The sequence below is a fragment of the Panthera tigris genome, chromosome B1 (assembly GCF_018350195.1).
Source record: "Panthera tigris isolate Pti1 chromosome B1, P.tigris_Pti1_mat1.1, whole genome shotgun sequence".
In the NCBI taxonomy this organism is placed as follows: Eukaryota; Metazoa; Chordata; class Mammalia; order Carnivora; family Felidae; genus Panthera; species Panthera tigris.
The window spans coordinates 58,802,034-58,816,084 of NC_056663.1; the positions used below are offsets into that span (position 1 = coordinate 58,802,034).

A 14,051-nucleotide genomic window follows, 5' to 3' on the forward strand; every position below is an offset into this window, starting at 1 on the left:
ACAGTGTAGAATTACTATGACTAGGAGAAGTAGAGAAACAGACTTTAGCTAATTATGAGGGCTGTTCAATGGGTGGACCATCATGCGATTTAGTGAATGTCCTCAAGCTGAAACTATTAAACTAGAGCTTTGAATGGTCATGTGCCAGGTATATCCAGGTGGGACTAGAGGAATGGTTTATTCAGCAAGAAGTTAGACTAGTTAATACTTAAGGTCTCCTCCAATTTAAATATTACGATTCTTTTGCCTTGTACTTTTTAGTGGTCATTGGCATTAAAGAACATTGTCAAAGCATCTGGTTTTATTAAAATTTGTATGTCATTGTTGTTCCTGGTCAGTTCTTTTCCCTAATTCAAACTGAATCAGCAAACTGAAATTTATGCACAACTCTTTCACATTCTCTTTTTCTTATATTTTGCAATGCCCACATTTGCCTGCTCCTTTATGACTTCACTTATCTTTCCTCTTCCCTTCTTATCAGCAACTCTGGCCAGTCTGACTTTGCTTATATCTGTGTCTTATGTCTTAACATACCTCTTCAATTAGATTTTTTAAAAAAGACTTTATTTTAGAACAATTTCAGGTTCACAGCAAAACTGAGGGAGAAGGTACAGAGATTTCCTATATATTATCCCTGTCCCCCCATATACATAGCCTTCCCCCTTATCACCATTCCCCCACCAGAGTGGTACATTTGTTGCAAAGGATGAACTTCCATTCAATTAACTTTTTAATATTAGAGCTTCAGCCATGTAAGACCATTTTATAAAACTATTGAGCACCTCTTAACATTTGTGTTTTATAGATGCTTTTACTTTTCCAAGTCTTTTGCTCTCTATTGTATCATTTAATTTGAGTAAAGCTCACACCAATTCCGTTCCATCAGATAGACGTTATGCCACGGAACAGAGGAGGAAACTTAATGAATAAACCCCATATATTCTTTTCCTATCTCATTAACTCTGTGCCATCCTAGCTCTTCTACTTTAAACCACACTGACTCATTTTTTATTTCTCTGATTATTTCTTCTACCTAGATTGTTACATGTTTTTGTGTTATTATCGCCTCTTAAAATAATCACTCATAATCATCCTTCAAAAATTTTAAATACCTCTTACCTATAAAAGATTTGAGCTGTGGATGTGAAGTAACCTTGGCACTTATTCATGCCTTTGTATGAATAAGAAAAGGATGTAAAAGAATGTATAAGAAAAGGAAACGAAAAAACTTACTCCTTTTTTCCCTCCCCTCTTTTCAAGATGGAAAAAATGAGTTTGTCTTAGAATAATTACTTCCTTTGAACCCATTTTAATGTCTCTGCATTTTCCCAAATTCCTAGTTTATTACTATATAATTGTGGTTTATACAGTATTTATATTATCATTACTATACTATTAATCTAGAATACTGTTTTACTTATTTTAGGCAGTATAATTTTGGAACTCAAAAGATAGAGTATTTAATTTGTCTAAAACAGTAAGTGTCTCTGAATTCTTAATAATGTTTAATGAACAAAATCACTATTAAATAAATTGACTATTTCTGACTTATCTCCATGAGTCTAGCACAAATAGTTTGTGTCCATAGTTTAGTATAGTTTTATTATTTTAGAGAGGAATATGAATATGAGTATGGATTTTTCTTTTGGTGTATATGAAGTAGTTAACAGAAATGCATGTGAAAAATTAAGACAGTTTGTAGGTTTTTAAGCATTATGAGGGGCTATAGAATCAATTAAACTAATTTTTGTCTTTTGTTATTCTTTTAATAAGGTTTATTGCTCTGATTTGTATATATCGAATCAACCTCGCATTTCTGGAATTCTGTTTTATACAGCTTTACATCTTCAAAGATCGACATAATATTGGCAAATAGTTGACAATAAGTATTTGTTTAATAAATGAGAGGGAAAAAGAAATAATGTTAAACAAAAATTACTGCACGTTGTAAGTTTGTGATGGGAGCAACGAGTAACGTAAACCTGCTTATTTAAACCAGCTCAGGAAAAGATTATTCGAGAAGCAAAACCTATAAATGATATAAATAAATACAACAGATAGTACTTTATATATGTACTATGAAAATCTGTAAATCAAAACTGTTATACATACGATCAGGTTTTAGTAAAATAATTCTAAGTATTAATATATGTCATTTGCAGGTTTAGACTGACACACATTGAACATGGTATCTTAGGATGGGAAATCAAACATGTTTTACTTCTACAAAGGTTTGAGATGTGGTCAGGATACATAGCAGTGAGATCAGCAATTTTACTTAATTGCAAGTGGTTGTGTAAGCTTCTAGGACTCCCCAAAAGAGCCTGGAAGACATACAGTTTCATATCACACATCTGAGTATCATATTCTCTTAAAGTTTATCTCTTTATCTCTTATCATATTCTCTTAAAGTTATCCCTTGTCGGACCCAGCCTTGTATAATGGGCCTGTAGCCGACTAGAATCAAGCCTTGCCTGGACATATGCAGGAGATATGTTGCATCCAGACTAGATAATAATCTTATAATTATACAGTGTATAATATGATGGCTAGAGTATAGCACATGTGTACTACAGAGGCATATACAAATTTCTCATTCATTATTCTTTTTTTTTTTTAGTATTTTTTATTTTCATTTTTTAATTTACATCCAAATTAGCATACACTGCAATAATGATTTCAGGAGTAGATTCCAGTGATTGATCCCCTATGTATAGGGGATCAGTGCTCATTCCAGCAAGTATCTTTCTTAATGCCCCTTATCCATTTAGCTCATTCCCCCTCCCAAAACCCCTCCAGGAACCCTCTGTTTGTTCTCTATATTTAAGAGTCTTTTATGTTTTGTCCCCTCCCTGTTTTTATATTATTTTTTGCTTCCCTTCCCTTATGTTCATCTGTTTTGTATCTTAAGTTCCTTATATGGGTGAAATCATATGATATTTGTGTTTCTCTGATAAATTTTGCTTAGCATAATACCCTCCAGTTCTATCCACATAGTTGCAGATGGCAAGATTTCATTCTTTTTGATTGCCGAGTAATACTCCATTGTATATATACACCACATCTTCTTTTTATCCATTCATCTGTCAATGGATATTTGGACTCTTTCCATACTTTGGCTACTGTCGATAGCACTACTATAAATATTGGGGTGCATGTGTCCCATCGAAACAGCATACCTGTATCCCTTGGATAAATACCTTGTAGTGCAGTTGCTGGGTCATAGGATAGTTCTATTTTTAATTTTTTGAGGAACCTCCATACTGTTTTCCAGAGTGGCTGCACCTGTTTGCATTCCCATTGGCAGTGCAAAAGAGATCCTCTTTCTTCGCATCCTCGCCAACATCTGTCATTGCCTGAGTTGTTAATGTTGGTCAATCTGACAGGTGTGAGGTGGTATTTCATGGTGGTTTTGATTTATACTTCCTTGATGATGAGTGACATTGAGCATTTTTTCATTTGTCTATTAGCCACCTGGATGTCTTCTTTGGAGAAGTGTCTATTCATGTCTATTGCCCATTTCTTCACTGGATCATTTGTTTTTTGGATGTTGAGTTTGATAAGTTCTTTATAGATTTTGGATACCAACCCTTTATCTGATATGTCATTTGCAAATAACTTCTCCCATTCCGTTGGTTGCCTTTTAGTTTTGCTGATTGTTTCCTTCACTGTGCAGAAGGTTTTTATTTTGATGAGGCCCCGATAGTTCATTTTTGCTTTTGTTTCCCTTGCCTCTAGAGACATGTCAAGTGTTACTGTGGCCGAGGTCAGAGACGTTTTTGTCTGCTTTCTTTTCTAGGATATTGGTGGCTTTCTGTCTTACATTTAGGTCTTTCATCCATTTTGAGTTTATTTTTGTGTATGGTGTAAGAAAGTGGTCCAAGTTCATTCTTGTGCATGTTGCTGTCTAGTTTTCCCAGCACCATTTGCTGAAGAGACTGTCTTTATTCCATTGGGTACTCTTTCCTGCTTTGTCAAAGATTAGTTGGCCATAAGTTTGTGGGTCTGTTTCTGGGTTCTCTATTCTGTTCCACTGATCCGAGTGTTTGTTTTTTGCCAGCACCATACTGTCTTGATGATTAAACCTTAGTAATACATCTTGAAGTCCAAGTCTATGATGTCTCCAGCTTTGGTTTTCTTTTTCAGTATTGCTTTGGCTATTCAGGGTCTTTTCTGGGTCCATACAAATTTTAGCGTTGTTTGTTCTGCTCTGTGAAGAATGCTAGTGTTATTTTGATAGGGATTGCATTGAATTAATAGATTCCTTTGGGTAGTATTGGCATTTTAACAATGTTTGTTCTTCCAATCCAGGAGCATGGAATATTTTTCCATTTTTTTCCTGTGTTCTTTAAATTCTTTCATAAGCTTTTGATAGATTTTTCACCTTTTTGGATATGTTTATTCCTAGGTATTTTATGGGTTTTGGTGCAATTGTAAATGGGATTGATTCCTTGATTTCTCTTTCTGTTGCTTCATTATTGGTATATAGGAATGCAACTGATTTCTGTGAATTGATTTTATATCCTGCGACTTTGCTGAATTCATGGATCAGTTCTAGCAGTGTTTTGGTAGAATCTTTTGGGTTTTCCGTATAGACTATCATGTCCTCTGCAAAGTGTGAAAGTTTGATTTCTTCCTGGCCGATTTGGGTGCCTTTAATTCCTTTGTGTTGTCTGACTGCTGAAGCTAAGACTTCCAATACTATGTTGAATAACAGTGGTGAGAGTGGATATCCCTGTCGTGTTCCTGACTGTAGGGGGTAAGCTCTTAGTTTTTCTCCATTGAGGATGATATTAGCGATGGGTCTTTCATATATGGCTTTTATGATCTTGAGGTATGATCCTTGTATCCCTATTTTCTTGAGGGTTTTTATCAAGAAAGGATGCTGTATTTTGTCAAATGCTGTCTCTGCATCTGTTGAGAGGATCATGTGGTTCTTGTCGTTTCTTTTATTGATATGATGTGTCACATTGATTGTTTTGCAGATATTGAGCCAGTCCTGCATCCCAGGTATAAATCCCACTTGGTCATGGTAAATAATTTTTTTAATGTATTGTTGGATCGGTTGACTAGTATCTTGTTGAGGATTTTTTGCATCCGTGTTCATCAGGGAAATTTGTCCGTAGTTCTCCTTTTTAGTGGGGTGGGGTCTTCGTCTGGTTTTGGAATAAAGGTAATGCTGGCTTCATGGAAAGAGTGTGGAAGTTTTCCTTCCATTTCTATTTTTTGGAACAGCTTCAAGAGAATAGGTGTTAACTCTTCCTTAAATGTTTTGTAGAATTCCCCTGGAAAGCCATCTGACCTTGGACTCTTGTTTTTTGGGAGATTTTTGATTACTAATTCTATTTCTTTACTGGTTATGGGTCTGCTCAGATGTTCTATTTCGCTAGTGTATATGTTTCTAGGAATTTGTCCATTTCTTCCAGATTGCCTATTTTATTGGCATATAATTGCTTATAATATTCTCTTACTATTTGTATTTCTGCTGTGTTGGTTGTGATCTCTCCTGTTTCATTCTTGATTTTATGTATTTGGGTCCTTTCCTTTTTCTTTTTGATAAAACTGGTGGGGGGGTTATCAATTTTGTTAATTCTTTCAAAGAAACAGCTCCTGGTTTCATTGATCTGTTTTACTTGGGTTTTTTTTGCGGGGGGAGGAGGTTCAGTAGCATTGATTTCTTCTGTAATATTTATTATTTCCTGTCTTCTGCTGGTTTTGGAATTTATTTTTTCTTTTTTCCATCTCTGTAAGGTGGAAGGTTGGGTTGTGTATCTGAGACCTTTCTTCCTTCTTTAGTAAGGCCTGGATTGCTATATTCTTCCCTCTTATGACTCCTTTGCTGCATCCCAGAGGTTTGGGGCTGCGGTCTTATCATTTTCATTGGCTTCCTTGTACTTTTTAATTTCCTTTTTAACTTCTTGGTTAGCCCATTCATTCTTGAATAGGATGTTCTTTAGTCTCCAAGTATTTGTTATTTTTCCAAATTTTTTTTATGGTTGATTTTGAGTTTCATGGTGTTGTGGTCTGAAAATATGCACGGTATGATCTTGATCTTTTTTTACTTGTTGAGGGCTGATTTATGTCCCAGTATGTGATCTATTCTGGAGAGTGTTCCATGTGCACTCGAGAAGAATGTGTATTCTGCTGCTTTAGGATGAAATGTTCTGAATATATCTGTTAAGTCCATCTGGTCCAGTGTGTCATTCAAAGCTATTGTTTCCTTGTTGATTTTCTGTTTAGATGATCTGTCCATTGTTGTAAGTGGGGTGTTGAAGTCCCCTAATATTATGGTGTTATCAATGAGTTTCTTTATGTTTATGATTAAATGATTTATATATTTGGGTGCTCTCATGTTTGGAGCATAATTGTTTATAATTATTAGATCTTCTTGGTGAATAGACCCCTTCATTATGATATACGGCCCTTCTTCATCTCTTGTTATAGTGTTTATTTTCAAATCTATATTGTCTGATATAAGTATGGCTACTCCGGCTTTCTCTTGATGTCCATTAACATGACGGATGGTTCTCTATCCCCTTACTTTTAATCTGAAGGTGTCTTTAAGTTTAAAATGGGTCTCTTGTAAACAGCATTTAGATGGATCTTGTTTTCTTATCCATTTCTATTACTCTGTGTCTTTTGATTGGAGTGGTTAGTCCATTGATGTTTTGAGTGAGTATTGAAAAATATAAATTTATTGCCATTATATTGCCTGTAGGGTTGGAGTTTCTGTTGTTGTTCTCTGGTCTTTTCTCATCTTTGTCGCCTTTGGTCTATTTTTTTCTGTTTTTTAATCTTTTCTTCCCTCAGAGAGTCCCCCTTAAAATTTCTTGCAGGGCTGGTTTAGTGGTCATGAACTCCTTTAGTTTTTGTTTGTCTGGGAAACTTTTTATCTCTCCTATTTTTAATGATAGTCTTGCTGGATAAGGAATTCTTGGCTGCATATTTTTCCAATTCAGCACACTGAATATATCCTGCCACTCCTTTCTGGCCTGCCAAGTTTCTATGGATAGGTCTGCTGCAAACCTGATCTGTCTTCCCTTGTAGGTTAAGGACTTTTTTTTTTCCCTTGCTGGTTTCATGAATCTTTCCTTGCCTGAGTATTTGGTGAATTTGACTATGATATGCCTTGTTGATGGTTGGTTTTTGTTGAATCTATTGGGAATCCTCTGTGCTTCTTGGATTTTGATGTCTGTGTCTTTTCCCAGGTTAGGAAAATTTTCTGCTCTGATTTGCTCACATAAGCTTTGAGACCCCTATGATTCTGATGTTAATTCCTTTTTAGTGAGTCACTAAGTTATCTAATTCTTATATCCTGCTCTTTTGCCTTAGTCTCCCTCTTTTTTTCTGCTTCATTATTCTCCATAAGTTTGTCCTCTATGTTGCTGATTTGCTGCTCTGCTTCATCCGTTATTGCTGCCACTGCATACATTCGAGAACAGCTCAGTTATAGCATTTTTGATTTCATCCCGACTAGCTTTTACTTCTTTTACCTCCACAGAAAGGGATTCTAATCTATTTTCAACCCCAGCTAGTATTCTTACGATTGTGATTCTAAATTCTTGTTCAGATTCTAAATTCTAAATTCTATCTTGCTTGTGTCTGTGTTGACTAAGTACCTGGCTGTTATTTCTTCCTGTTCTTTCTTTTGGGGTGAATTCCTTTGTTTTGTCGTTTTGAAGGAAGAAAAGGAATTAATAAAGTAAAAAAAATAAAAATTAAAAAATTAAAAACAACACACAAAAAATCAAATAAAGGATGCCAGATCCTAGGTGTGTTTTGGTCTGGTTGTTGAAAGAAGCTTGATAGAATAGAGAAAAAAGGGAATGAAAAGAAAAAAAAAGGAGAAAAAAGGAAAACATTAGAAAATTTGAGAAAATGAATACAGTAAAATAGAATAAAAGGAGATGATGACAATAAAATAGTTTTAAAAATTTACAAAAAAGTGAAAAATACAGCAGAAAATATTTAAAGAACAATCTTTTTATGTAAAAATGGAAAAAAGAATTAATTTTTTTTCTGTCTTTATTTAAGAATAAAGAAAGAAAAAGGAAACAAAAATTGAATAGATAGACCGGTGAACAGAATGAGATATGATTGAAATTACCTACAGTTTCCCCTAGGAGTCAAACTATGAAGCACTTTACAGTCCATAAACTAAGCAGGTGGAGAGACTTATGGTGTTCTTCAAGACTTGTGGTTGGCCCAGTTCGGGGTGGGGGGAGGCTTAGTTTAATGGCTCCATTCTCCACTAGATGGCACTGCTTAGCTTACTGGGGTGGATTGTTGTGGCGCATATAGGTGTGTATGTTCATGCGTGGGAGGAGTGAAAATGATGTCACCCAGGTACCCAGTGTCTAGTTTCAGAAGTCTGTGCTGCCCTCAACCAGCACCCCTCCTTTGTCTCTGGCTTCCGTCCACTCCCCACTTCTACACTGTCCGTGACCAAGCCATCAGGCTGCCAGGTGGCACCTCCCTCCTGAGTTTTATCTCAGATGGGGCTGTGTTTACCAACACTTTACTTCTGAGGGACTGCAGCCTTGACCTGCTCAGACCCTCTGGGGGTGGGTCTTGCCCAGCAATGGCCAGATGCCAGCTGCACCAAGGAACATTCGTGCAACCGTGCTACTGCCAATATTCAGAGACTGAAGCCAGGCACTAGCCTGCCCCAGAAAAAGTTTCTGTGATCATGTGGCAGCAGCATTTCAGGGATTATGGCAAATCACAACACACATCTGGTGCCAGGCTTCACCCCCAACGTCCTCGTTCCAAAATCAGTGAATGTGGCTGATCTCTGGGGTCTGTTGGGACTCTTTCCTGTCGGATGTCCACACAGCCTCTACCAAATGTTGTTTCATCAGGGGAACCACCTCTCCCCGTGTTACCTGAGGACCCCTGGGACTTGTCACTTTGCTCCTGGGGATTCACCCTTCCTACCAGAGCACTGCCAGGTATCGAGCTGTGGTGTTTTAGACTCTGTGCTCCCCTGTTTAGAGAGTGTTAATGGAATTTAAACCCTCTCCTCTCTCCTTTCTCCTTTCTCCTTTCTCCTTTCTCCTTTCTCCTTTCTCCTTTCTCCTTTCTCCTTTCTCCTTTCTCCTTTCTCCTTTCTCCTTTCTCCCTGTTTTGTTCAGTCCCTTGCAGCTGTTTCCACTCTTCCTCTTTCTCTCCAACTGCTTTTGTTGGGGGATGCTTTTCCGGTACTCTTCCCCCCATCTCTGTCCTCTCTCCACAAGCAAAGACAGCTCCCTGCCCTCCACAGCTTCTCTCTCCCCCAGTTCACCTCTCCATGCTGCATACCTGCTGAGTTCTGTGGTTCAAGTTGTGCAGCTTGTTGTGTTAATCCTCAATCAGTTTTCTAGGTGTGCAGGATAGTTTAGTGTTGGTCTGGCTGCATTTCAGGGAAGAGAGATGCAAAAAAAACCTTCCATTTTGTTCCGCCATCTTGGCCCCCTTCTCTCATTCATTATTCTTAATCTACTCAATCTACCAGGGGTTATGTAAAGTACATTTCTGAATTTGATGATGTGACACTAGATTAAGAGTTAGCTACCTACACATACCTGACAGTCATAATAAAAGGCTCTTAACCAGCTATGGAGATTATCTAATCCTATAAAATTCCAGTGATGGGAATCAGAAAGTGTTTAAGCCTATTGGAAGACAGAAAGTGCATTATTTCCTGTATTTTTCAGAGCATAACTTAGTTATGGTCTTGAAGAAAGGCTGTAGGAAGTTTGTGTGCCTTAGTAGCCAAAATTTGAGTAGAGGCACAGCCAGTCCACTTGCTCATCTTTCTGACTCACCTCCAAAATTAACTGCAGTTGATACTATGCTATGAGTTCTCTGATTATTGGAGCTGGGTTTTATTCATTTTTCTATCTCTCAAAATATACAACAGGCATAATATGTAAAAGGCACTGTATATATTAGGTACAGAATAACAGGCACAACGTATATTAGATGTTCAATAAATGGTTGTTACTTGTAGTTTTTATTTGTAGCCTAAGCTTAAGACGTTTACATTCTTTAATAATTGTCAGAGAAAGATACAGTAATATAACCTATCCATTTTACTTTTTAATATTCAAGGAATTCAGACATTGCTTTTTGTCTTTGAAAGCTCACACAAACTTTTTATTCCTTTCATTTTTGAAATTTCTGCTATGCTGCTTTAATTTTACTTCAATATTGTTGAAAGAAGGTTTTTAGATATATTTGATACAGAATTCTGAAAAAAGCTTAACTACTGGAAAATATTGAGATTCTCCTATAATGAAGTATAATCTAAAATAATTTTATATGTAGAATAAATAAATATAAGAGAAACCTTGGTAAGATTTGGAGTAGTAGAATAGATTTTACTTTTATTTAAAATAGTAAAGAACAGGGCACCTGGGTGGCTCATTCAGTTGGCTGCTCCTGGTTTCTGCTCAGGTCATGATTTCACAGTTTTGTGAGTTCGGGTCCCACATTGGACTCTGTGTTGGCAGCACGGAGCCTCTTTGGGATTCTCTCTCCCCTGCCTCTCTGCCCCTCCCCAACTTGCACTCTCTCTCAAATGATCTTAAAAAACAATTTTAAAATAAGTAGTAAAGAAAGTGGCACCTGGGTTGCTCCGTTGGTTTAGTATCCCACTCTTGATTTCCGCTCAGGTCATGATCTTACAGTTTTGAGATGGAGCCCCATGTCAGGCTCTGTGTGGGCATGGAGTCTACTTAAGATTCTCTTTGCCTCTCTCTCTGCCCCTTACTTATTTGCAGTCACGCATGCATGTATTCTTTCTCTCAAAAAGAAAACAAATAAAAGAATAGTAAAGAACGTGATTTAGGTAGTGAATACTAATATATATGTAGCTATGTCTTCATTAAGAAGGTTTTATTTCACATCAGTCTTCATATTCTGCAACAAAGAAAACATTTTGAATAAGTCTAATTTTTAACTTTTTGAAATATTTAATGCTCAGAATTTCTGATTTTGTTATTTGTCCGAATTACTTAGGCAAAAAGGGCAACTAGCTGTTGAAAGAGCTAAACAAGTGGAAGAGTTCCTACAGCGAAAACGGGAAGCACGGCAAAATAAAGCTCGAGCCGAAGGGCATATGGTATGATTTTTCTTTTTTTTTGAGATTTTGAGCATATTAATATTCAGAGTGAAGTTCTGGAAAAAGGTAGGTATAAATGAATTATGTTTCTTTACAAACATTTAAACATTTACTGAATAAAAAGTTGTGACATATCTTCTCTTCTGCCTTGTCTTTTATACCAAGGTGAAATTCTGTTGATGGTTTGCTTAATTAGGAGTAAGTTTACAGCTCTATCTTTGTTTAAAAAGGGTAGAAGTAGACATAGCAACCCAGATATTTATATTAAAACAAATGAGTTTTTACATTGCTGCCTTTGTTTTTTCATACATGCTTTTGGTTTTAAATACTTTTAGGTAGCAAAGAATTGTAGAAGAAAAATGGGAAACCTTCAGATAAATATAACTACATATCTTTTCAAAAGCACATTAGAAGCAAAAGTATATTAAAACCTCCAATTATTCCAGCTAACTAAATTAAGTCACATATCCAAGAAGATATTAATGGTTTTTAGATAATTATTTTAGTACTTAAAACTTAATAGTTTTGACTTGTAGAGGTATACAAATGCCTTTGACCTTTTGTCCACAGAATAACTGATGATTGTTTCTATCAGCTCACCACACCATGAGGCATCCTGCTAACCTAGGAAATAAGTCAGTGATATGGTAGTATATTTTGATTAGATTTATAACTTAGAGTAGATCCTAACTGGTATCGATGTGAGTTAATTAATGTAGTTATTTCAAATTTTAGCAGTTTTTTTCTTTGCAATGTCATTGAAAGATACTTAGATGTTTTAATGGTTACCCTTTATATTTTTAACACATGAGTTTGTTTTTTGATTTTGGAATTAATTTGTGCTTGTATCCCTCCTGTAGATAGTAGAAGAGAACCTCCTGTGTTTTCTCTTACCCCATATCTCCAAAGTTAATAGCATCTGGAATTTTAGTTACAGATTTTAATTTGAAATATTTTAAAACAATTATTAGACTTATCAAGATTTATATATTTCTTTCCTCATCACTGTTCCTTATATTCTATTCTGCTCTCACTTTGTCTTTATGGTAGAGAATATTCTCTGGCAATTCTCTTGGACAGAAACTTCCCAAGATTTGTTGGGAAATGTCTTTATTTTGTCCTTTTGCTTGAATAATTTGTAGTGGTGGTTATTTGGTGAATTTGATTACCATTTGTATGTCTGAAAAAAATATTTTGCCTTCATTTTTGAGAAACATTTTTGGTGAGTATAATATAGGTTGAAAATTTTTTCTTTCAGAACTTTAAAGATGATTCTCCAGTTATCTTCTGGCATGCCTGTTTCTGACAAGAAGTTTGCTGTCATTCTTATCTTTTTCCTGTATATGTAATGTATCTTTTTTCTCCACTGACTTTTAACATTTTATCACTGGAAGCAATTTTTTTTAATGTTTATTTTTTTATTTTTGAGAGACACAGCATGAGTGGGGAAAGGGCAGAAGGAGAGGGACAGAGGATCTGAAGTGGGCTCTGTGCTCAGAGCAGAGAGCCCAATGCGGGACTCGAACTCAGTGAACTACAAGATCATGACCTGAGCTAAAGTAGGACCCTTAACCTACTGAGCCACCCAGGCATCCCCACTAGAAGCACTTTGATTACAATGTAGTTTGGTGTAGTTTTCTTCATGTTTATTTTGTTGGGATTCTTTGAGCTTCTTGGATCTGCGAATTTATAATTTTCATCAAATTTGGAAAAATTTTATGTATTATTTATTGAAAACTTTTTTTCTGTTCCCTCTCTTTGATTCCAGGATTCTCATTACCCATCCACTAGACTGTGTGATGTTCTCTCCACATCCCTCTGTTCATTTTTTTTCACTCTTTTTTCTACTTTTCATTTTGGATAGTTTTTCTTTCTATACCTTCAGCCTTCAGGTTCATTAATATTTTCTTCTGCTTTGTCTAATCTATTAATCCCATCCAGACATTGTATTTTTTTCATCTCAGAAATTTTTTTCATCTTGTATTTTTTAATTTACAGTTTATTTGGGTCATTTCTATACTTTCTGCGTCTCTCCCTATAGTATTTATGCTTTTCTCTACATTCTTAAATTTGAACATAGTTAGAGGCACCTGGGTGACTCAGTTGGTTGAGTGTCCGAGTTTGGCTCAAGTCATGATCTCGAGGTTCATGAGTTCATGAACCTGTTCACGACAGTTCACGAGTTCACGACAGCTTGGAGCCTGGAGCCTGCTTTGGATTCTGCATCTCCCTCTCTCTCTGTCCCTTCCCCTCTTGTGCTCTCTCTCTCAAAATAAACATTAAAAATAAAAATTTGAACATAGTTATAATAGATGTTTTAATGACCTTTTGTAATAATTCTGTTATTTTTGTCATTTTTGATTGATTTTTATCCTCATCGGAATCTTCTTTTCCTGCTTTTTCATACACCCGGTAATTTGTGATTGGATGCCCAGCATTGTGTATTTTATCTTGGATTTCTTTGTATTTAAATATGTTGGGGCTTTATTCTAGGATGCAGTTAAGCTACATAGAAACGATTTGAGTCTTTCAAGGCTTGCTTTTAAAATCTACTAGGCAGGTCCAGAACAGCCTTAAGTCTAGAACTAATTTGGCCCCATTTCTTCAAATACTGCTTCTTCTCCTTTTTCTCTTTAAGAGAACTCATATTAGATGGTTAGCTTGGAACTTTCATCAAAGGTCCCTTTTTCTGTGTTTCTTTTTTATCCTTTTTATCCCTTTGTCTCTTATTATTGTGTTTTAGAAGTATTCCTAGGCTTAAATTTCAGCTAACATATTCTTTTGTTTTGTCTACTCTGCTGTTCAGCCCATCTAATGAATTTCTTTTCATTTAGAAACTTATGTTTTCATGTCCATGAATTCTAATTTGTTTTCCCCTAAATCTCGTTAATTATATTCTCATTTTTCTGATAATACTATAGTCATTGATTAGTCTTTTTTTTTTTTT

General features: G+C 35.8%; 1 protein-coding gene across 7 annotated transcripts in view; it reads left to right on the plus strand.

Annotated features, from left to right (window-relative positions):
• Positions 1 to 14,051, plus strand: part of NEK1 (NIMA related kinase 1) — a 215,972-nt gene that overhangs the window by 82,771 nt on the left and 119,150 nt on the right. For all 7 annotated transcript variants that reach the window (XM_042983644.1, XM_042983645.1, XM_042983649.1 and 4 more), the window contains exon 18: positions 11,002 to 11,104. In XM_042983644.1, the coding sequence (XP_042839578.1) occupies positions 11,002 to 11,104 (103 nt within the window). The remainder of the gene's footprint in view (positions 1 to 11,001; positions 11,105 to 14,051) is intronic.